We start from the raw sequence: 25018 nt of genomic DNA on the forward strand, positions 1-25018 counted from the left end.
TGGTTGGTTGTGCATGTCTAAGTTTGAGTATTTTTTTTTTTTAGCTATGTAGACACACACATGTTACAGGACTATACAAATAAGAAAATAACAACAAATAAGAGCACAGCCGATTTCTGGGATGTGGCAGTTCAGATACTAATACAAAATGTCCTATACGCCCCATTGAAATTTAAATAAAAGATAATAAAAAAAAAGTTAAGACCAAGCAGTGTTTAATAAATTTCCACTTTATAAAAATGTAGTGTAAAAATGAGCAAGATAAAAAAAAAACTGGAACATTCAAACATGAACAATCAAAGTAACCATGATAATCATTCCTTGTCACTGGTGTCTCATTTCTCTAGCTGTCTCGATTTCTTCACCAATGTTTCTTCACAAGGGGTAGTCACGCCAGAGACTGAAACAAAACAAATATTAAACATCAGGCTATGCTTGAATCTTGACTTAACCATGTGCAATGACCGTGTGTTATGACCGTGTGCATGTGTACACGTGGACATGTCATCCTGTGAAATGAATCGTTGTTAGGGATATTGTTCATAGCACCTGTGTGTGTAGTCTGGGTCTGTACTCTCCTTCAGCAGTATGTCCTTAATCTCCTGTGGGGGGTTCAGGCCATGTAGAGCTGCCCTCTCCCATCTCTGCATGCGACTGATCCCTACACACATGTACATGAAATAAGAGAGATGTCTTGGTTTGTGTGATGAAGTACAAAATGAAATCCCAAAATTCTGTGTTAGGAAATTAGTATGACATGACTTCATTGTTTATAGTTTTCTGATTTGTTTTACTATAGTAACTTGATAATTTACAGTAATTACTGAATACTTAAGCAATATCATGTGTACTAAATATCAGCATGGCTTTGATTTGGCTGCAGGTAATCACAGCCATGCTAATATTCAGTAAAACAGCATGATTGTGAGTGTGATGTTGCTTTTATACAACAGTACTATGAACAAACAAATAATAATGAGTAACTGACATTCCGGACATACTACGGTCAAATATTTTGTTTATTTCTGCTCCAACAACAAAAATAGTTCCCAAAGAAGCCACAGCTGGATAGAGCTTTGTGTACAGCCCATAGTAAGTGTAGCAATGTACTGAACTATTGCTAGAATTTGAAATTTATTTAGCGTACACGGACAAGTGGCATGATACAAACAGTGAAATGTACCAGGACTGTGATACTAAATGTCAGCACTATTGGAACGCTGCTTGTCTGATCAAATTAGTGGACCGGAACTAATTGTTGTATAATAAGCCTTTAGATCAATAACTGAATACTAAAATAGGGACTTAAGGGGTGAATACTGATATGATTAATATACTATATTAATGCTGTGTTCATGCTTGGTCTAAATACTCAAGTCCGTACACAAGGATGATTCTGGGGAGGGTGTCATTATCACAGGTTTGCTTTCACAGTGCAAACTGTGGACTGACTGGGCAATTTTCAAGTTTGTTTTCACAAGGTTGAAGTCGTAAGAAAAAGTATAAACACTAACCCTTAATCTAACTTTCTTTGTTCCACATATAAAAAGACATTCCTTCTGCTCTACAGACCACAACACACCTTTGAAAAAAATTCAACCAACCGTTGGTTGAGTTAACAACTAACAGCTGGCCCCAGAACCAACTTTCTCACATGGTAGGGTCCAAACCTGAGCTTGCTAGAAGCAAACCCCAGGCCACCACTTTCAGCTGGACCAGAGATCGGTTTCCTGGACTCAATCATGTTTAAACCACATTTTACACCCAACATATGAAAAAGGCCACAAATAAGTGCGCATGTGAAAATGCCTTAGTTACCTGTACATGGGCCGAACTGCCAATCCAAGTCAAACTTCCTGAGCTCCTGCAAATCGATCTCTTTCTCACTTGGGCAAGGAGGGTCTGCAGCTAAGAGGTATGACATGGTAATAACAACACTATTAACCTCATATTAAAACTGAGTTGGTTGATTTGGAAAATTTGAATTGTAATGCAAAAGCACAACTATAAACTACGGACACATGTGGTCTCACCTGCAGCTGGGGGTGATGGAGGTTTCTTATCCCTGTCACCTCTTCTGTCACCTCTTTTCTCTTTCTTCACCGCCTTGAATGTATCTGTGATGAGGCCACGTCTGGCTGTCATGTCTATAGAGAATGATTCAGTGATGGCATTAATCATGGATATTACATTTAACTAATAACAGCATTGCAGGTTTTACTACAAATCCACGCACGTAAACAATGCATATTCTACAGTGTAGTGATCTTTTGGTGGTTTTCTGTGTACTGAGAAATGACAGGCGTATAGTGAACAGGATGGTTTGGCCAGCTTTTGTTTGTTGATCTGGGCTTTTTTGGTTATATTTCCTGTTCACAAAGGAATTTAACTACCATGTACTTGCACACACACTAAACGTAAACAAACGTCTGTATGACCTACCTTTAGTTTTATATCAGACAGCAAGTCTAACTGGTTTAATGTTGACGGTGGAGACCAACAGTTTACGGGGGGTTTTTAATTCCGTGGCCTGATCGTTTACAAAACAAGGAAGAGGAGGGCTACGTAGACTAACTACGTCATGACGTTTCATTTACATACTTCGATGGCGCATACCTCTACGTACGCCGTTGATTTTTCACTCCAAACTTTGGAGTCGATTCTGATTCTGATTCCAAAGTGTTGAGTCGATTCCATGAATTTTAATTTTTTTTTTTTTTAATTCAGCCTGTCCATAGCAGAAACTGTATGGGAATAGTTCCCATAAAATCTTAATACCCAGGTCTATTAAAATAAATATAAATAAAAAAAGACCTAGCAAACCGATCTCTTCTGGCTAAGGGCTAAACCTCTCGACTAAACAATTCGACTGGGTAGCTTTACACTATTTGAGTGACCAAGTCGGATTTTTATCGCAAAGTTTACTTTTTAACTTTGTATTCAACTTTGTCTTAGTAAAGTGCTGCTTGAGTGCTGATGTTTATTTTGGGGAGGAAACCCCCGCAAAGACCTGTCAACTCTTGAGCGAAAACGGTTAACTGTGTAGAATCGACTCCAAAGCTTTACACTCGACTCGTGAATCTTTTTTGGGATCGACTCCCAGTTCTAGGGAACAGGTCTACTGCGGCTGAAGAAACAGTAATGCTGATAACGTTATCTAACTATATTATGCAGCCTATTAATAACTAACGAGCAGAAGTGTATTTGATAAATTATTTCCGCTTCGGTGTGTCCCTGTGGTATGAAAAGAAAAGTTAGCATGGTTTGCTAGGAAGCCCCACTGAAATGGCTAAAGAAGCTAGCCTAGCTGCATACTAAAACCGTTATTAGCACTAATATTCAGCTAGCTAGCGTGTGCTGTCACTGTATGATGCTGTGAAGTGTTGTACTATAGTCAGTTGCATGGGCAGATCACTGAGAGAGTTATGCTGAGCTGAACTCTTGCACTCTCTGAGCAGTAATTCAACCACCTTCACGTTTTTAGTTACTACACCGAGCAAAACAATTCAGTATATCATCACTCCTGTCACATAGATATAATATTTCCTATAGTTATGTCCTGTCTTGTCTAAACATCTGCTCTGTTTCAAAGTTTTGCACAGACAGTTTCCACGCATGATTCTGAGTATAAGCTGTTTTACCATCCCAACACCACCATAAACCATCTGTATCCTGATTAAGGACCTCTTATGTTGTTGTTTTTTAACCATACACTGATATGAACACTGATTGCTTTCCTCGTACCAATGCAGATTGTGATCATCGCTGGGACGTGAGACAGCGAAGTCGCTGCCATGACTGACATTCTGGAGTTCAATGACATTTATCAGGAGGTCAAGGGTTCCTGGGTGAGTAGAAAGTCTTATAAAGGTTTTCAAGGTCCATGTGTAGTTAACAAAATGTGTCTTGTGGAGATGGGTGAAATAAGAAAATATCCAAAATGTATTAACATCGTGTTATCTGAACTCTTTTGGTACTCAAGTAACTGGACATTTCTTTAGATTTTTATTTTTTTAGATTTGTTTTTCATTTGCTTGTTTAATACTGTTTTTTTTATGTTGAAGCTGTAACTCTATGTTTTCCGACATGGGGAACATCTTCAGGGCCGAGGACACCTTGCTTTGCGGTTTCAGGCTTCTTTTTTTTTTTTGTTCAATTTATTAACTTCAAGAGAGAGAAAAGAAGTGAGGCTGCTGAGGGAACAGCTGTTTAACTGTTATAACACAAATGATAACAGGGGTTAACTTGTTTCGCAGGTATTCCACAATATTAAATCTAAATGGATAGATTATTAAAATACTAAATGTAATTGGATAAAAAGTATCATGTGTCATTATTTAATAAATAAACACTTTGAGTCGTTGGAGAAACACTTTGGTACTTGCTGTTATAGGAAAACGAGCAGGGCAGTAACAGTTACTCTGCTGTGTGGGCCATATCACAACACCCTGTCATATTATCCAATAACAGCATGCCCCCACGTATTTTATTCCTTAAATATCATCCTCCCGTAACAAAGTAAATGTGCTGTTTGGAGTAACTACAATAGTCTAGATAGGTTATTACTTTTATGTTATTTCTCCACTGTACATTTTTATGTCACATAATTATACCTGCATAAGCATAATTCATTATTAGCATATTAGTCAGATCCATTATATCGTCCACCGCTGACTTGCAGTGGAAATATATAGTAATGTAAGAACATGTTTATGAAGTTATAATTATGTGATAGAGTGTTTGTAAAACCTGCATTGACTTCCATGACTCATTGTCTTGCCTTTTCAATTCTGCGTCTTGCTGTAGAATGACGGGCGTCTGCGTTTCAGTAAGCAGATGGTGGTGTATAAAAGCAGTAAGACGGGCAAGGTGGACAGTATCCCTGTCCCAGAGCTCAGTCAGGCCCAATGGAGGAGAGTCTGCCTGGGCCATGGCATAAAACTCAACACCAGCACCGGACACGTGTACAAATACGATGGCTTCAAAGATACTGTGAGTCTGAAGGCTGTGCCAGCAGAAAACAGAAGCAGTCTATAAGCTTAATTTCATATTTCTGTCTCTTTGGTTTCTCCAGGACTTTGAAAAAATCTCTGAGTATTTCAAAGATAATTACAAAGTGGAGCTGACCGAGAAAGACATGTGTGTGAAAGGCTGGAACTGGGGCACTGCTAAATTCAACGGTCAGCAAAGCTTCTCATTGTTTGATCGAAAGGTTGATATTATTTGATAATATGTACTGTGAATATTTTAAATGTCAAGGTGTCATTTCAGATATGCAAACTGTGAAGGTTATACCACAATGCTGCAGAATTCTTGATTTTGATTGGTCAGAAGGTGTTTCTGACGTGCTGTTATTGAGAAATAATCGACTTCAGGTTGATAACAGTAACTTTGATTCATGCCAGGCTGCATCAAATGACTCTGTTGTTTGTTATTTTCCTATAACAGCATTCCCCATTGTGTTTTATTCCTTATCTCAATATGTCTGTGTGTGTGCTGTGTTTAGGCCCATTGTTGTCGTTTGAAGTGAGTGACACTCCTGTGTTTGAGATCCCGCTCTCCAGTGTATCCCAGTGTACCACTGGAAAAAATGAAGTCACTCTAGAGTTTCATCAGAACGATGATACAGAGGTGTCACTCATGGAGGTGCGTTTTTACGTCCCGCCCACTACAGGAGATGAGGGGGCGGACCCTGTAGAGGTGAGACATAGTGTGTGTGCGTGTGTGTGTGTGTGTGTGTGTGTGTGTGTGTGTGTGTGTGTGTGTGTGTGTTGGGCAATACCTAGTTCCCAAATGTCCCCATGGTTTTATTTTAACCACTCTATTGCTGAAGCAGGCATTTTACCCATTAAAAATGTGATCTTAATATTTTTCCTACTACAGCCAGTAGATGGCGCACTTTTCCACAAAAAGGAAGGAGACCAAATAATCCAACACAATGTTAACTGTGTGTTCAAGAAAAACTTGTTACAGCAAGCATCAGGGTTTTTATAGTAGGAAACTATTCATATAAATCAATAAATCAATATGATTGATAAATCATCATAGAGAATAAACATTAGGTCTAAGACAAAATCTCTCATTTGCAATCGTTCTGAAGACAGTATACTTGAATTTGCCTTTTGTAGTCTCACAGACACTGAACTCTTTAAAAAATTCAACACAGTACATCGTGTGTAAGAAATGTATTGCTGTTTAAAATAGTTTTGTTTTATTAGACAGTGGTTTTGACAGAAAATGCATGAATTAATGAACTCTTTCTGCCTTGTCTGCTATCTAATCCACTCTGACTGCAAATGTATGAATGCATGAAAATTACTCTGAACTCATTATGGCTAGAAAGGTTATTTTCTAGCCATAATGCTTAAATATCCAGAGGTCAGAATATGGAATATGACCCCACTTGCACGCACATGACACAGACACACAGTAAGTGTAAAGTCTATGTGCTTCCTACAGCTTCACACACTGCAGTGGATAAAGTCTTAAAGATCTTATAGATAGATAAAAAAAATCATATATGTTTTATTTAAGTGGACTTGTATCCTTCAGATTATTGACTACGTTTACATGCGCATCAAATTCCGTTTATGGTCTATATTCGGGTTGCAGCCATATTCCGAATACGATGTTTATATGCGTATAGGCATCGGAATATTCGATCAATATCAGAATATGGATGTGCGTGTAAATGTGGAATATTCGATTAATATCAGAATATGGATGTGCGCTGACTAAAACATGGTTTATATTCTAAAACTAGAAACATTAAAAAAAGTAAAAGAATAGCTAAAAATAAAATCCCTACGAAAGCTGAACTTCCTTTTTACTAAATACACGGTGTGTCTCAACTATACACACCGTGAAACACTATAATGTTAACATAATAAATGGTTTATTGTGCTGTTGTTTCAGGCATTTGCCCAGAATGTTCTTTCTAAGGCAGATGTGATCCAGGCTACAGGAGACGCTGTGTGTATTTTCAGAGAGCTGCAGTGTCTCACACCCAGGGGAAGGTACACACATACTGTCCATACACACTTACAGACACGAATAGCATCCTCTGTTTTGGTGAAACCGCTTTTTTTATTATAAATAATTATCAATGTCAATATTCAAATAAAGTGTTAAGATTAAGATAAAGTATTAATTGCGTTGGTGGGATTAAATTTCTTGTTTCTCTCTGTTGGCAGGTATGATATTCGTATCTACCCCACCTTCCTGCATCTGCATGGTAAGACGTTTGATTACAAGATCCCCTATACCACAGTGCTCCGCCTCTTCCTGCTCCCACACAAAGACCAGAGACAGATGTTCTTCGTGGTGAGTGAAGGGACTCAAAGTGTAAAACTCTCGTTTATGACACGGCTTCTCGTTAAAGAGGACACTGCTTTGATAAAGATGGAAAATGCTTTTTACTTGGTACACGATGATGATGAAGTCGTAAAGAAGTAGTAAAACCCGTTAAAGGTTTTTAGTACCCCTGGTTCAGAGCTGGGGCATTCAGAGTCTGCCGTTTTATGAAGAATTAGTAAAATGGATAAATATGGAAAAAATATTGTAAATATTATACATGAAGATTTTTTTTTCAAGAAAAAATATACATATTAAGGGAAAACGTCTGAACTGGCTTTCAGTGTAACAGTCTTGATTACAGTTCTAACATGAAATGTTTCAGTACAAACAAAAAAATTCACAATTAAAAAAAGCAAACCAGTGTCTGTGGCATATTTGTAAGAAAATTACCTTTTTCCTGTTTTTTTGACCCATGATAGGAACCACACAAAGGACCACACTAACTGGGAGACAGATAAGCAACACCAAGAGTCTTTCACATCTGTAATCGTGCAGTGTGTCAAAAATTCAACCTTACTTAAATCTAACTTTTCCTTTAAGGAGAGCGAGAGCTTAGCCCTGCTAGCCCATTTATTCCAGCCAGCCCTGGACCAATATCTGAAGAAGAATGTAGGCAGTATTTGAAGTAATAAAAAAATGGTAAGGGTAGAGATGGCACCAATCCAATACACAGTGTCGGTATCACGTCAATACCAGCAAAATAAAAAAAATGGTGAATTGGACTTTGGGGGAAAAAACATCAGATATCAAATCCTGCAGCAAACAGCAAAGATTGGAATTGGATTTGGAAAAGAAAAGTAGTTTTAGAACTGGAAATGTTTACATATAAAGAGCCTTGACAGTTCTTTCGTTAGGATTGTTTTAATTATGTTTAGGAGTTATTTTATTTTCAGTGTGAGTGACTTCTGTGTGAAAGAGTTTAACTGTGAAGTGTTGTAGTTAAAGAAAAACTGCCACAATAACCAGAGGTGAGATGGATTCAAATGCAGTAGAGCGTATATTTATTGAAACAGGCAGGCAGACAATTCCAAATCGAAAGGCAATGTCAAGGTCAATAAACAGGCATGGGTCAGGCAAGGCACTATCGGCACAAACAGGGCAAAGACAAAGCTCAAAGAACCAAGATATTACAGTAGCAAAGTGAAAACCGAGATAACAAAAAGGTAAATAAGGCTTGGTAAATATCTGAGCGTTTAGTTTGCAAATTTTTGTTAATGAAAGTCTCACTTTTAAAGTGTGTGTGTGAGTGTGTTCAGTAGCCCGAACGTGTCAGTAGCGGTGGGTTCTGGGTAGCGGGTAGCGTAGTCTGAGGCGGCTGTGTATTCTGGGGAACTGAGTTCACAGATGATGTTGGCTTGACAAAAACATTTGGAAGGTTATTTGTATTGGCTGATACTCAAGGTTTCAGTGTCGCTATCGGTATTGGGAACAAAAAAAAAATTATATTGTGCCATCTCTTGAAAGTACAAATTGCAGCTCATTACACAAAATCTGCAGAGAAACACCACTTTTTTAATCAGCTGTGCTGCAGCCATTTCATAATCTTTTGTTTTCTTTTATTAATTGGTGCATATAAATGAATAATGTGGAATATATAATGTGAACTATGCATTAAATGTTATTTATTTATTTATATGTTATTATTGCTTTGGATGAATTGGTAGTAATCCCTTCCTCGTGGCCGCAAAGTGACAGGAAAGGGTGGGGTGGAATTGTTACGGGAAATGTCGGAAAGGAGAGCGTGAGTTACATAGAATTCTTTGACCACGTTTCACTACACGCTTCAATAGACAGTAATGCTGTTTGCTTCGTCACAGACGGAATTCAACTTTAACTTTAACTTGAAGCGATAAACAACAAAGGTTTATACCAAATTGTGTCTGTGGATGTATATACAAAAATCACCTGCCATGGCCTTTACTTAGAAGTATTAGAGTAATGGATGATGGCTGATACAATGTATGTAAGCTTTAGGAGCTCATCGTTTTTCTTATCTCTGCTTTAACAGATCAGTCTGGATCCCCCCATTAAACAGGGACAAACCCGCTACCACTTTCTCATCCTGCTATTTTCCAAGGACGAAGACATCAACCTCACCCTCAACATGAGCGAGTGAGTGAGCAAGAGTTGGAGAGTTGGAGGAAAGAGTAAGATGGAAAAACTTTCAAACCTGAAAGTGGTTCATAAGAGACATGTTAAGTTAGAACGTGATTGACAGACAGAGGACCAAGACGTGGACTAAGAGGATGCATTAAATGAAGCTGTTCAATAAAGACTGAATTCATTTTGTATCTAGTCATAAATGCTCACATGGTGGCTTTTCTCTCCGTTGCAGGGACGAGGTAGAGAGGCGGTTTGAGGGAAAGCTGACTAAGAACATGTCTGGCTCTCTATATGAGATGGTCAGCAGGGTTATGAAGGCTCTAGTCAACAGGAAGATCACAGTGCCTGGAAACTTCCAGGGGTAAAACAGACACATGTACACAAACAAACACACAACACGCTCACATTCTTACAGTTCGCTAATACATCAAGTAGTTATGTCATATTCATATAACCATATTCGTTTTTTTTGCACAACACACTTTCTTTGTCTCATTGCAGTCACTCTGGTGCTCAGTGTATCACTTGCTCCTATAAGGCCAGCTCAGGGCTGCTGTATCCTCTGGAGAGAGGCTTCATCTACGTTCACAAGCCGCCGGTGCACCTGCGCTTTGAGGAGATCGCCTGTGTGAACTTTGCCAGGGGCACCACGACCACACGCTCCTTTGACTTTGAAATTGAGACCAAACAGGGCAACCAGTACACCTTCAGCAGTATTGAAAGGTAGAAAGGCTATTTCCCATGATCACAATTCTCTATTCAAATGTATGCTTTAAAAGATTGCTATTGATGGATAATAGAAACCAAGCCAGACTCCATGATTTCAATGCTTTAGAATGAACTCCCATGAGTTTGACATCATCCTTTGTCACTGATGAGTTTTGAGGCTGGTGGTTTTAATGAAATACCCATCTGATTTTCAACCTAATCGCTGTCTACCACATCTATAGTTAAATTCAATTCAGTTTTATATGTATTGTGCTTTTAACAATGGACATTGTCCCAAAGCCGCTTTACACAAATATATAAATTCAGAATATAAATTTTAAATGTATGAATTTGTCCCTAATGAGCGAGCCAGAGGCGACAGTGGCAAGGAAAAACTCCTTGAGACGATATGAGGAAGAAACCTTGAGAGGAACCAGACTCCAAAGGGAACCCGTCCTCATCTGGGTGACAACGAATAGCACGATAATAAATAAGTCCCTTCTATAAATGCGCTAATACTACATGTTCAAATAGTGCAGTTGTGTAAGCAGGGAAATTCATTACAGTTTTTACATGAAGTCTGTTTTGTTGTTTGTTCTCCACAGTTCACTGATGGAGACTTGAGCGCAAAACTGTTTGTGGCAATAGCAATTTGTAGCATAACTGTTCACATGAGTTGAGGTCCAAAGCCATCCCCATGGTCTTCAATTGGCATAGTGTATGGAGGATTACAAAGGACAAAAAATTTTAATATGATTCCCAACTCAGAGGAAAAAAGGATCAACTATTTGCTTAAAACTGACTTGTGAGTTTTCTGAGTGATGCAACAGAAAAGTGTTTGCCCTATCATTGGAAGCTCACAGGGTCAAAGGCCCAGTGATGCCACAGCTATCCGTTGCCAGGGGCCAAGCAAGGAAAATTGGCTGTGCTGTCTGTGTAGGAGGGATTGCATGGCATCTTCACTTATCACTCACTCACATACTTATGATGGAAGCCTATGGGCAGTTGAAAATATGCTACTATATATTACCATTTGAAAATTGAGCACTATGACTGCTGTACTTTAACAGTAATGATTTTAGGAAGAGGCAGACATGAGAGGTCTTACAGTACCACACCCGTTTAAATTTTCAGCACTGGAGAAATAGATTTACTTTTTCAAAACCACAATTTTTTTTTCTTTCTGAAAAAGTACTTCCATCTCTGCCAAATTTTGTAGGTTTAGAGCTTATTTACAAATACTTTTGACTGAGGCAAGGAGTATCCATTGAAATAATTGCAACCTACTCCAGTCTTTGTTACGTTGTTCTATCACCATTGGACTTTATCTTTACAATACCTCTCAGTAGGTATAAGGTCTAGTAGCATAGTTTTGAATTTATATAAATCACACCAAACTACCAATATTATACAATAACTGATCATAAATGAGTAATTATCTCCAGGCATGCTGCGAGACCTTCATAAAAATTGACAATTACACAAACACTACAAAACCCTTGAGGAGATTATGCAAGGTAATTCACTCACTACTTTTACAGTCATTTACGGAAAATTACAGTCACATGCTGCGTCCCAACTTACACTATGCACTAAAAGTATGTACTCTTTTTGTGAAGAAAACGTACATACATTCGAGTGTGTAGTAAAAGAGTATGCAAGTACTGGGACATACTGACACGTCATGTAACGGAGGAGAACGTTGTTGCCGCGTTACGCACACTGTCACCGTAAACAAACTCCTCATTGCATTTCAGCTTTTCTTCATCCATTATTCCTTATATAATTTATATTATATAATTTAATTGACCATTCTCTTGATTTACCCTTCCCTTGTCCGACACGTTCGCAGTTTGAATTCGCCGTAGCAAACCGTCACAAATCTCCTCCCTCGAGCAAGGAGTCGTACGCAATATTAGCTGGAAAAAGTGTTCACGGATCCACACTTCGTAAAATCACCCGGAAAAAATACACCATCCGGGTACCTAGGGGATCCTCATTTCAACGTACTATGATTTGGGACACAATAATTCTAATCTCGGGCAATCTTTAGGATGGATAGTAGCCGAATTGGGACGCAGCAAGCAACACAAGAATGTGACAGCATGCAATGTTTTAACGCGCTGGTCTCTCAACCCACTGCTCTCCTTTTCTTTATTCTTTCCTTTAGAGAAGAGTATGGAAAGTTGTTTGATTTTGTCAATGCTAAGAAACTGAGCATCAAGAACAGAGGCTTCAAAGAGGTAGGTCATTTCGAGTCCAGTGTATCATTTGCATGCACCACGTATCATCAGAATCATATCTTCAGAATGTGAACCCCACATACTGTATGTTTGTTGTCCTCAGTAGATGAACTCATTCTCCTCTGTGTCTTTGTGTTGTGTGTGTATGTTTGTGTTCCTGTAGAAAAAGGTTGGTACGAGCCTTGTGGTTTGAGTGTTCTTTCAATTGAATGTTTGCTATGTGTTCATTTATGAGAGTAAATAACAGCAACATGTGTCGTCTGATACGGGGTGCCTGCAGGTCCTTAAATCCTCATTAGTTTGAAATTATATTTTCCAAATGAAAGACTTAATACACATTAGATTTTCATTTCATTTTCGTTTGCATAGGCTTAAATTTTAGGCTGCAATATTTCTGTTAATCCAGAAAATTTCTACCAAAAGCGACAAGATTATATGAGTACACTCATATATCTGCTGTACATGTTCGTGTGAACGAGTTGTTACTATAGAAACGATTTGTTAACGTGAGCAATTTAATATAAACCTGTGATTTGAATTGACTTCGGTACTACTCTAGAGCTGCTGTTAAAGAAAATGAATCACATCCTTCTGATCAATCAGAAAAAAAGTCATTAAAGCGTTTGCCCTATCAAATCCCGATTACGCCATGGCATTCCGGTAAAACTGCCCGCGCTCCCTGGGTGGGAAGATACTCTCTCTCCCCTGTCAATCACATCGACACTAGCCAATCGTAGGCGTCTTCGAGGTCATGTATACTCCACTCCGAAATGATTGGAACAGCAAGGCCAATTCTATTGTTTTTGTTATACATTGAAGACATTTGGGTTTGTGATGAAAAGATACATTTACATTAAAACATGTTTTAATTTGTTTAACACATTCAGATGTAAATATGAGGAAATGAAAGCTGATATTCTATCGTCTCGAACACAAATCTGTTCAATGTACAACAAAAAAAATAGAATTACTTTCAAAGGGGACTGTATGTGGAAGGGGGGCGGATAGCGCTTTCTTCCGTGTGTGTTAATAAGTTCGGAATGATGTGGTTGGTTGACTTAACGTGTCACAGAGGAAGCACATGATAACCTTCAATCTCCCAGGCCAAGATTGAAGATAACGAGGGGGGGGGCCCTGCATTTGGTATTGCGAAGGTCTTAAAATGTACAACTTTAGTTTGAGGATACCTGCAGATGCCCTTCGCTGTTATGTAAAGCACTCTGGTGCACAATTTGCTTGATCTTGACTGAAACATCTTTGGAATGCAGTGGTTGTGTTCAATACATCCAAAGATTTACAGACTTTATACTATATACACTACCGGTCAGAAGTGTGGAGACACTCGACTGAAATGTTTCTCATGATCTTAAAAACCGTTTGATCTGAAGGTGTATGATTAGATGTTTGAAATCGGTGTTGTAGACAAAAATATCATTGCGCCAACATATTCATTTCTTTCATTAGAAAACTAACATTTTATTTACAAAAAAAATATTTATTTAAACGGATTTGGAGATAAATATTCCAAAAAGCAGCCAATAAGAGTCCAGCAGAGATGGGAACTCTTTTAATACTGTTTAAAAAGCATCTCAGGGAAATTCCTCAAGAAATCGGTTGAGAAAATGCCAAGAATACATTTCTGGAAATTCTAGACAAAAGGGTGTCTACTTTGAAGATGTGAAAATATTAAATTATCGTTATTTTATTTTGGATTTTTTATCACAACATAATTCCCTTAGTTCCACTTGTTTTATTCCAGAGTTTTGATGACTTTATTATTATTATAAAATGTGGGGAAAAATCAAGAAAGAATGAGCGTGTCTAAACTTTTGACCGGTAGTGTACATCAGTAACCATTTGGAGTCTGTACATGGCAGATTCATGTCAGTTATGTGTATTATGACCACAACCATTGCTCAAGGGATTGGAAAAGATTATGGGACAACTATGTGTTTTTAATAATAAGAATGGCTGTAGTAAAATGTCTGTGTTATAACTGATCTGGGAAAGGGCTTTAGTGTGAAAACTATGACTAACCTTGAGATTGAATGCATTTTGTAGTGTCTGTATAGTTACAATGCAATTGATTTCATTTCCATGATGTCAGGGTATGAAGGTCAGAGACGACATGTACAGTGACTCGGACGAAGATCAGCATGACGCTTACCTGGAGCGCATGAAGCAAGAGGGGAAGATCCGTGAGGAGGCCAACGACAGCGATGACTCAGAGGCTGGCAGTGGTGAGTGTCGGCTGACCCAGCCAATCAGAGAAGCCGTATATATGACTGTAAAGGTCTAAACACTGACTATCTCTCATCACAGATGAATCATTTAACCCCGGAGATGAAGATGATGACGTTGCAGAAGAGTATGTGGTTTTGAATAAAATCTCTGTTCCCTTACTTGAATATTTCTAGCATTGTGGTTAGTGTGAAGATAAACTGGAAAATATATGTTGTGCTTTTCCATGATGTGTGTGAGTCTGTGTGTTTCAGGTATGACAGTAAAGCCTCAGAAAGTGAAAGTAGTGCTGAAGATGCAGACAGTGAAGAAGACAGGAGGAAGAAACCAGTCAAGAAGGCCAAAACTGTGAAGGAGGGAAAGCACAAAAAAGAGGTGAATAGAGTGAATGGAGTTAGCACGTTTGCCTCACATCTCCAGGGTTCGAATCCTGCCTCGGCCCTGTGTGCATGGAGTTTGCATATTGTCCCCGTGCTTCAGGGGTTTCCTCCGGGTACTCCGGTTTCCTCCCCCAGTCCAAAAACATGCATTGTAGGCTGATTGGCATTTCCAAATTGCTTGTAGAGTGTGAATGGGGGTGTGATTGTGCCCTGTGATGAGTTGGCACCCCGTCCAGGGTTCCCTGGGTTAGGCTTCAGGCTTCCCACGACCCTGTGTAGGATTAGCAAAATTACAGAAAATGGATGGATAGATGGAAGACTTAAAGTCACTCTAACCCTGAGAAAGCATTATGGGGGAATTAACCTCATCAGCATGTACAGACTTACAGTCCCCACACCTTTCCTCTGTGTTTCAGTGTAGTTACTGAATAATTCAAAAACTGAATGATATGCTTTAAAAGGTGCTTTTGAGTTACAACCCCAGTTCTGAAGTTGGGACAGTATGGAAAATACAAAAAACAAACAAAAAAAGTCATTTGAAAATTCAATGCACACTGTACTATATTGAAAGCATATTATTAACACATGGTTTGATGTTTTACCTTGTGAATTTATTTTTGAAATTATACACTCATTTCAAATCTGATGACTGCAACACACTCCAAAAAGGTTGGGACAGTCGACTGTTTACCACTGTGTAACATCACCTTTTCCTTTAATAACACTTATTAAGTGTTTGGGCGCTGAGTGAAGACACCAGTTGGGTAAGTTTAGCAATTGGAATTTCCCTGCATTCATCTGTTATACATTTCTTCAGCTGCGCAACTTTATGGGGCCTTCATTGCCTTATTTTGTGCTTCATAATGCACCACACATTCTCAGCACTGCAGGCAGGCCATGCTAGCACTCGCACTCACTGCTTATGCAACCATGCACTTGTAATCCGGGCAGAATGTGGTGTGGCGTTGTCCTTCTCTGAATGGCAGCATGTTGCTCCAAAATGTGTACATATCTTTCTGCATTAATGGTGCGCTCACAGATGTGCAGTTGACCCATGCCATGGGCATTGACACACCCCCATACCATGACAAATGTTGGCTTTTGGACCTGACACTGATAACAGCTTGGATGGTCCTTTTCCTCCTCAGTGTTGATGTATGGCTTCTGCTTTGCATAGTAAAGCCTTAACTTGCATCTTTGGATGCAGCGGCGAATGGTGTTGACTGACAAAGGTTTACCAATGTATTCCTGAGCCGATGTCAGGATATCCATTACAGAATCATGATGGTTTTTAAGACAGTGATGTCTGAGGGATCGGATACCTCGCGCATTCAGAAGTGGTTTTTGGCCTTGCCCTTTGTGCACCGAGATTTGACCGGATTCCTTGAATCTTTTACTTACATTATGCACTGCAGAAGGTGAAATGCCCAAAATCATACCAATTTTTCTTTGGGTAAGGTTGCTCTTAAAGTGTTGGATTATTCGCTGATGCTGTTGGCAGATTGGCGAGCCTCAACCCATCCTTGCTCTTGAAGGACTAGGCCTTTTTTGGAGGCTCCTTATATACTATGATTAGACGATTGTCTCACCTGTTTCACATCACCTTCTTATTTCAACTTGTCACATCGCTATTAGTCCTAAATTGCTCCTGTCCCAACTGTTTTGGAACATGTTCCATGCATCAATTTCAAAATAAACGTTTTTCTTCAAAAAACGATGCAGTTGATTATGTAAAACAAATACAAGTCAAAGTACATTTGCAAATCACTCCTCTTCATTTTTATTAGCATTTTCCATTCTGTCCCAACTTTTTTGGAATTGGGGTTTTACTGAACACATTACAGACAAGTGTTATTGTTTCAGAAAATACGTTACACTGCAAAAGTCATAGGTATACAAATTTTTTTTACATACATTTGGACATACATGCCCATTTTATGCCTACTGTCTTTGTTTTTAGTGTTTTTTAGTATTAGTAGAAAAAAGATTTCCAAACATACTATTTTATTTCTTAATTCATTTACAGTTACAGAGAATGTATGTATTTTGTTAAGTCATGGGTAATAGAACATATTTCTGATAAGAAAAAGCACTGAGGTCCTCTGGGATTTTATCTGTAAGAACTGTAGCATGAAGTCTGGAACAACCTGCCATCCAGTTTCATTAGAAAACTGCACAACTGTGTACCTAAGAGACATTATGACATTTTAAATGCCAAGGCAAATTATAATTATAATTTTCAGCAGGTACTATTTACTGCTCAATATAGTAATTAATGTGGCACCCGCATTTTTTCAATCCATATTTTTAAAGACATCTTCAAATTTCTTTAGATGTGCTAAGATGTTTGCATAGTGCTGCATATTAACATAATCTGGATTTCTTGATGAGGGTAAAAGTGTGGACGCTTTGTGTTTGTTGACTTATGTTTTATGCTAATGGGTCATAACTACAGTCTTACTAGCAAAGTGTTAGTGTTTAATTTGTGTTTAATCTACTATATATTTTTTTGGGCATGTACAGAAGAAGACGAAGGACAGCAGCGCCCCCAAGCGGCCAATGAGTGCCTATATGCTGTGGCTAAACTCCAGCAGAGATCGCATTAAAGCAGAAAACCCTGGAATCTCAGTCACTGAGATTTTAAAGAAAGCCGGTGAGATGTGGAAGCAACTGAGCAAAGACAAGAAAGAGGTGACCGATGCCTTTTCCCCCTTTCACATCTGCTACCCCTGTTTTCATGTCATATACTCAAAATGTCCGATCTGTCCTTCACTTTATGAAACCATGGACAGGGTTTGCACAAGATGCTAAAAGTGCTTAAAGTACTTGATTTTAGCCATTTGAAATTTAAGTACCTGGAAAATCTATGTCTTTTGTGTGAAAGTGCTTAAAAGTGCTTAAAATGAAAATGTCGTCATGTTTATATTTTCACAGCACATCAATAACAATGCTCAGAATTATTTTTCTATTTTTCTGTTTTATTATGGGTCTTCTGGGAAGATTTAATTAGTCCACCCTAAATATTCGCACATTTTCCATTATTTTTATTTGAGGTGTTTTGGTTTCTGTTGGTTAAACAGCTTGGGTCAGCATGTAAATATACCTGGTAAATGTAAATTCAACCTAGCATGGTTGGAAATTGATGTATACAGGAACTGGCTTTTGACAAGAACAATGTCCACTGTGCTCTTTGCAAACTCTGTTAAAAAAAAGATAAACATAAAAGATTTCGACCTGGCTAGCATGAGCAAGTCACCTCTGAAGAACGGCATGACAAACCACTCGGGATCATCGTACTCTGTCAACCAATTCAAAAGGAACAGGTATGAATCGATACTATATATATATATATATATATTTTACCCAGTACTTCTTTTATGATAAAAGTAAATATAACTAAATGTTACAATAAGTACAATGTGTCCCGAAAGACTCCATACACTTTTTAGCAAAATTTCTTCCAAAATTATTTATAACTATATGTATATATATATATTTTTCTTTTCTTTTTTTCTAGATAGCCTTTAAGAACACGTTTGACAAAAGAAGAACGTATTGAAATCTGAATGAGAAAGTTGTCACAAGGATGCCATGGACAGGAAATATGGCAAGCACATCACACATGACACTGTTGCCAAACTTCTTAACAAATTCAAAAAGACTGGAAATGTTGCGGACCGACCAAGAAGTGGACGTCCATGAACATCCACTGACGAAGGCACAAACGTAGCCTGGCAAACATAGTCTCCTATTTATGGAGAAATTTGGCATATTGTAGAATGATTCATTCTAATTAGGGAGTTAACGCTAATGTTAGCTAGTTTTATATGCTAACATGGGTTTGTCTGTATTCTAAAAGAAACTGCTATGCAGTCTGCACTATATCACACTAATGTTGTTAGCAGCTAGCTAATCTAAATTAGATTCAATTAAATATTACATTGCGACATTGGTGCATCACCTTCCTTATTCACAGTAACATTTGGTAACTTGTTCTCTATGTCAGCTTCCAGCTGTGCCATTCTGTTATGTGTGTGCCTACAATGTGCACGATACTTGTTTCTATAAAGGCGATCTCATTTTTTCTATACAAAAAAAATTCAAAGAAAGTACCTAAAAATGCACACATTGAGTATCAACTTCCTTATTCACAGTAAGCTTTGGTAACTTGTTCTCTACATCAACCTCCAGCTGTGCCATTCGCTTATGTTTGTGCCTCCAATGTGCACGAAATTTTTTTAAGAAAGTACCTAAAAATGCACACATTGAGTAGAGTGTTGACTCTCGATGTGAAGGTAGACTTGAGTGATGCTACAGCATGCTAGCTCTAACTATATCTATCCTGCTATTTTGCTTTTAATGTGACAAAGCTGTAGAAAGATAATGAAAGAAATCGAACAGTGCTGGAAATTGTAACGTGTTTCCCCGCAGCATCCGGCAACTGTCTGCATATCTTCATGGTAAACAATGTTTTCTCATTTTTAGATGGTGTCATAATACTGCACTGTGCTGCCACCTTTTAGAGTTTACAGTGTAATCTTACCAGAGGGCAATACTTTTTTGTCCTCTCTTTACAGAGATCTCAAGCAAATGCCTCTTCAGCAGATTTTAGCTCATGGGGTATGCAACAGTGACTCTTTTCTGTGAATGCTGAAAAATGTTACATCCCATTAAAGAGGAAAACTCGAAGTTATTTCAGCTTGTGTTTCCTGACAGTACACTAGCTATATCCTTTGAAATACTTGCTACATGTGAAGAACTACTTTGAAAAGTTGCTGTTATTGTAATAAAGAGTCACTGATGTGAAATGCTTGTGTTTTGTGTGGTCCTTAAAATGTACTGGTGCTGGTAAAAGTCTTTGAAAGTTCTTGCGTTTTTATTCTAGGAACCCAGCATGGAAATACAGTCGTTTTTATTAGTGTGAACTGTATTTGCTTAAAAATTTTTTTTGTACGTTTCACTGTTTTCCCTGTTTGACAGGAGTGGGAAGGGAAAGCCGAGGAAGCAAAGAAAGAATACGAGCGAGCGATGAAAGAGTACAGAGAAAGCAGTGGAGGCACCTCAAAAAAGTACTTCACACAATCTGTTCACACAAACTCTGTTTAAAGTTGCATTTAAAATGACTACTGCTGTATAACCTATCACATTATAGTCCTAGTTTAGCTCCAGTCAGAGCATGGTCATAAATATGCAGGAGTTTTGATTAGTGGTTAGTCCAAGCCATGAAAAAAGTCAGCTTTGATCCAGATGTAGTCATACACAGTGTATTAGGTACGATCTGTCGCAATTTTTCTGCCTGTAATAATGCAAATGAACAGTCTAACAAACCATAATTGTTCTTTTTTTGTTCTATGAGCAGTCGACATATCTCAAATGTTATCTCAGATAAGTTTTCTGTGGGTATTTTTGTCCACCCAGTCTTTCACAGTACCATAGATCATAGAGGACAAAATAAACATGATTTCCCTGATTAATATGAATAGCCTCCATATATCAACCTCCTGATGAGTATGAGTAAGTTCTCTAAAACTGCAAAACATATTTCTGTTCATGCTAAATGACTTTAATGGACAAGGCACTGTGGTAGCGTCTAAAAGCTGTAATGACCTGTAATGGGGAAATAACCATTACTCATTTTTCATTTACTGTATATTATTTTCTCTTTTTCTTCATGAAGGGCAAAAAAGAAAGGAGGAAAGAGTGAGGAGAGGAAGAAAAAGAAGGTAGGTGGGGCAAGGGAGAGAGAGAAGAACAGGGCAGCTGGGAATGACAGCTTTAAGAGTCCAGAGTTCATCTCCAGTGAGGAGAGTTCGTCCGAGTCCACCCGGGGAAAGGGCCGCAAGCGCAAGGTGGGAACATGTAGACACAGACACACACACATACACACACACAAAAACATATAGAAATATTATTTTTGGTTATCAATATGAGAACATACAGCATGGGTCATCAACCTGGTGGTCAAGTTGTGGCTCAAAGTGGATCAAAGATGCCATACTGTCATCGACAGTAAAAAAAACAACAGTATTTTTAAAGACAAATGTCCAGACAAGTATGGGTTTATTTTTGACTACATCAAATACAGAACATATACTGTATGGCCAAAAGGATGTGGACACCTGACCCCCACTCCATATGCCTTCCCCAAACTGTTGCCACATAGTTGGAAGCACACAATTGTATATGATGTCTTTGAATCTGTAGCATTACAATTTCTGTTCACTGGAACTATGAGGCCCAAGCCAGTTCCAGCATGACAATGTCCCAGTGCACAAAGCAAGGTCCATGAAGACATGGTCTGCCAAGGTTGATGTGGAAGAAGTCAAGTGGCCCGCTCAGTGTCCTGACCACAAACCCACTGAACACCTTTGGGATGAACTGTAACGCTGACTGCACCCCAGGCCTCCTCACGCAACAGCAGTGCTCGACCGCACTAATGCTCTTGTGAATGAATGGGCAAATCCTCACAACCACACTCCAAAATCTAGTGGAACGCTTTCCCAGAAGAGTGTAGGTTATTATAACAGCAAGTGGGACTACTTCTGAAGCGGGATGTTCAAAAAGCACATGTGTGCGACCCTCAATTGTCTACAAACCTTTGGCCATATAGTGTATGTGTCTCATCTATTCAGAGTCCATGTGGCTGGTCAAAAGTGGTTATGTGTTGAGCCGGTGCGAAACAAATCAATGAACTGTATTTTAGATCCTGACTTTTAATACCAATCCTAACAAATTTAAAAAAAAAAAAAAAAAAGCTTTTTCAAAAGGTTACTTCACGTCCAGTGGCTTTTTTGTCATTTCAACTATATACAGCTGGTACAGTACACAGTGAAATGAAACAATGGTCCTCCAGGGCCATGGTGCTTCATAAAACAACACAGAACTACTTGAGGCTATACAGAATTAAAATAAGACTATGCAGACCTACATAGGTGTAACGTGATGAGGATGCAAGTACAGTTTAGAGTTTTATTAAGAACATGTAATCCAGAGGGCAAGGCAAAAAACATAAACAAGGACAGGCGAAGGTCAGGTGATCGACAAAAGGACATAAAGCAGACAAGGCAAAGCACAAAACGAGAAACTATAAACGAGAACACATAACAAAAGCTTGGTACGGTGAAACACTCATTACCTTGAGTCTGAACAAAGACACACGAAGGGTTTAAATAATAAGCATAATCAGGGGTGTAACACAAAACAGCCATGATTATCGAGACCACATGTCTGAGACATCCAGTGATATAACAGGGAGGAGACAGGACAAACAATAATGACTACACGTGTGGGATGTAAACAAAGTCACTGTCACTGAACCCAGAGCACACACTGCCGCGCCTCGGGCTTCAGAGGGCACTGCTAGCTCCAGCGCTTTGTGTGAGGGAAAATTCTGACAACAGGACCACATAAACATGTGCAAATGTACGCAAACAGCGCGAGTCAGTACAACAATTACTAAAAACAGGAAAATAGGCACAGTAAAGGACAGTACAGTTCCGACCAGTACACCGTTCTAGTGTGGAATAAAGTGCAAAAAGTGTAAACATGACATACTAATTAGCAGCAAAAATGCAGGTGGTCAATACAGTATTTTGTTTGTTTTAGCAACAATAAAAGAAAGAAACATTATTTAGGATTACCTTGGTAATATTAAGCTTAATTTTAGGTGTAGGGTTTTCTTTAACCTTTAATTGAACCATATTAAAGAAAAGAATCTAATCGGCTGTCTCATATTGAAAAAAAGTAGTTGTTGAAAATTGTAATGGCGTTAATTATGCAATAAATCCTGATGAATACATACACAAGAATTCTTCATTTTTTTCTACTGTGAATCAGCCAGTGGCTGAAAGACTCATTAGAACTCAGATGCCCAATAAGAGTACCATTACTTATTGGTGAAAAAGAGCTTTTTATTCTGATGAATTGTTTACTGTTTCTCTGTGTCTTGACACACCCACCAGGGCTCGGATGATGAAGAGAAACAAGCGTCCAGCACTCCCAGCTCAGAGGAGTCTGGCTCAGACTGAGATACTAGGGGCAAAATGAGAATGAAAGAAGACAGGATAATGGAGTCGTCCTGTCCCAGTCCCTTAAGAACCCCATAGGTTTTCTCTTTCATGTTCCCTCTCATTGTCCTGTTTGATCAATTTCAGTATGTATTCTATATAACACTAATGAGTATTACTGGTTAAACGGTTTAACTTTGATGTTAGAATTTCTAGCGAGTAGCAGATGTTGTGTAAATATAGTGGGGATCAAAAGTCTGAGACCACATTGAAAATCTGGGAGGTTTTTTTTTTTTTCAATGTATTTAAAACCAGAAAGAACGTCTTATAATTTTGCCAATTCAATATTTAAGATGTTACACAATTTCTTAGTCATTATTTAACTGTAAGCAAATTCACCATGTTCATATTCACCGTGTGAACGTCTTTTTACAAAAGGTCAGATTTTCCATATCCCTGCCACTGAAGCATGTGTCCAGATGACACTCCGATGGATTTGATGTAGCATAGATCATCAGGTTTTACACAAACTTATGGAGTCCATGCCAGCTCAAGTGCACACTATCATTAAAGCAATATATCATTTGTAATAAAAACTGAATACTTTGGGTTAAATTGAAAAAGAATACCAAATTGAAGCATTTTCACTAGTGGTCTCAGACTTTAGTAACCCACTGTCTTATGTAGGTCTGATCATTTTAAACAGGGATGTCAAACTCAAGTCTGCAGAAGGGCTGCACTGTGTTCTAACACAAATTCAGCTCATAAAGGCTTTGGAAATGAGCTGATCATTTGAATAAGTCGATAAATAATCCAAAATGCTTTGAGACTTTAAGGTGCTGTAGCCATTGAAGACTGGAGTCTGATACCCCTCAGGTCTAGTGTTACTTTTAAAATATTGCTTTTAAAAAGCTTAAAAGTTTGATTAGACATGTTTTGCTATAACATGAGAGAGTGTATACCACAGCATTGTTGAATTCTCCATTCTGATTGGTCAGAAGGGGTTTTTCTATTACAGCAGCTCATTTTTTTAATCATGTTTTTTTTTACGTGCTCATTCTAATGCATCATCATTTCTATCGTAACAACTTACACAGGTACGGTGGATTAATTCTGTTAATTCTGCATTAACAGATTTTTTTTTATGTGCATATGGTGAAGTTTCTCTGAGGAGATGTTTATTTAACATTTTTCTTAGAAGGAGTCCATAGTGCCAGCGCTTTGCAACAATCAGAGGTAAAGCTGCTTCTTTACGTTTTCCGACATGGGATGGAGAGCTTCACGTTTTATACGACGCGCTGCATTTTTGTCTTACAGAGAGTCTGATGAGGGAACAACTGTTTATAACATAAGTGGTAACATGAACTAACTTGTTTCACAGACATTCTTTAAACAGACAAAAAAATATGATGTGCCATCGTTTAATAAATAAAAATTGTTAGCACTGCCAAATTGCTGTGGTTAAAGAGGAATAAAAATAACGTAAGCGATGACAGGAAGGAACTTGTTTCACAGCGTTAAACCTAACTGTAAACTGACGAAAAGTACATGTATGACGGGTCATCGTTTAATAAATCATTATTTTAGTATCGGGAAAATGCTGTGGTGTATGAGGAATAATACACTTCGGGACGTACCGTTATTGGAAAATAATCAGCTTCAGGGTGAGAACATCACACCACCCTGTCTTTGATTATTTAACTGTAATAGCATGGCCTGTCATGTATTATTCCTTACAGAATAAACAAAAAACAAAAAAAAAAGACAACCCCAATGTACTTTTACATAATTGCTGATGATCATATTTAAATACATACTGTAAGTATTTAAGTGTTTACATTATTCTGGTGTTCATTATTGCCCTTTTTGTGGATGTTTAATCTCAGCCAAAATGTTAAAGTGTGTTCAGTCCGGTTTTTGAACAACAGACTGTAAGTGTACAAAACATAATTCTCATTAAACCCCATATTTTATATAAGGA

At 38.3% G+C, this 25018-nt stretch overlaps 2 protein-coding genes across 6 annotated transcripts; one reads left to right on the forward strand and one right to left on the reverse strand.

Moving 5' to 3' along the window:
- Positions 1-198: 198 nt before the first annotated feature.
- pold4 (DNA polymerase delta 4, accessory subunit) lies at positions 199-2590 on the reverse strand. Its single transcript, XM_017463147.3, has 5 exons — positions 2443-2590; positions 2034-2147; positions 1819-1908; positions 550-661; positions 199-400 (listed from the first exon to the last, which is right to left on the reverse strand). Exons 2-5 carry the CDS (start codon positions 2143-2145, stop codon positions 376-378), a joined length of 339 nt encoding a protein of 112 aa, XP_017318636.1. The 5' UTR covers positions 2146-2147; positions 2443-2590; the 3' UTR covers positions 199-375.
- A 446-nt stretch (positions 2591-3036) lies between these two features.
- ssrp1b (structure specific recognition protein 1b) lies at positions 3037-25018 on the forward strand. 5 transcript variants are annotated; one of them, XR_008396319.1, is made up of 18 exons: positions 3037-3138; positions 3753-3848; positions 4807-4992; positions 5075-5180; positions 5507-5700; positions 6916-7016; positions 7194-7323; positions 9365-9468; positions 9692-9820; positions 9961-10182; positions 12338-12410; positions 14518-14650; positions 14733-14778; positions 14906-15026; positions 17555-17722; positions 18274-18354; positions 18549-19491; positions 19609-19839. XR_008396319.1 is itself a non-coding variant. In XM_017463104.2 (18 exons), the coding sequence occupies exons 2-18, from the start codon at positions 3795-3797 to the stop codon at positions 23056-23058; spliced, it is 2094 nt and encodes a 697-aa protein (XP_017318593.1). In that variant the 5' UTR covers positions 3037-3138; positions 3753-3794; the 3' UTR covers positions 23059-25018. The 5 variants fall into 5 exon arrangements, 3 of the variants coding, with proteins under 3 accessions (XP_017318593.1, XP_053535823.1, XP_053535822.1); XM_017463104.2 differs by lacking the exons at positions 18274-18354; positions 18549-19491; positions 19609-19839 and adding exons at positions 20012-20100; positions 20709-20880; positions 22993-25018; XR_008396320.1 differs by lacking the exon at positions 19609-19839 and having other exon boundaries at positions 18258-18354; positions 18549-18630.

Source organism: Ictalurus punctatus, chromosome 3, assembly GCF_001660625.3.
Source record: "Ictalurus punctatus breed USDA103 chromosome 3, Coco_2.0, whole genome shotgun sequence".
Lineage (NCBI taxonomy): Eukaryota > Metazoa > Chordata > Actinopteri > Siluriformes > Ictaluridae > Ictalurus > Ictalurus punctatus.

Coding starts and splice junctions, on each gene's coding strand:
- ssrp1b (XM_017463104.2), top strand. CDS start 3,795: ATGACTGACATTCTGGAGTTCAATGACATTTATCAGGAGGTCAAGGGT. Junction 4,993..5,074: donor ACGATGGCTTCAAAGATACT/GTGAGTCTGAAG, acceptor TGGTTTCTCCAG/GACTTTGAAAAAATCTCTGA. Junction 5,701..6,915: donor AGGGGGCGGACCCTGTAGAG/GTGAGACATAGT, acceptor CTGTTGTTTCAG/GCATTTGCCCAGAATGTTCT.
- pold4 (XM_017463147.3), bottom strand. CDS start 2,145: ATGACAGCCAGACGTGGCCTCATCACAGATACATTCAAGGCGGTGAAG. Junction 1,909..2,033: donor TCCATCACCCCCAGCTGCAG/GTGAGACCACAT, acceptor CATACCTCTTAG/CTGCAGACCCTCCTTGCCCA. Junction 401..549: donor GACCCAGACTACACACACAG/GTGCTATGAACA, acceptor GTTTTGTTTCAG/TCTCTGGCGTGACTACCCCT.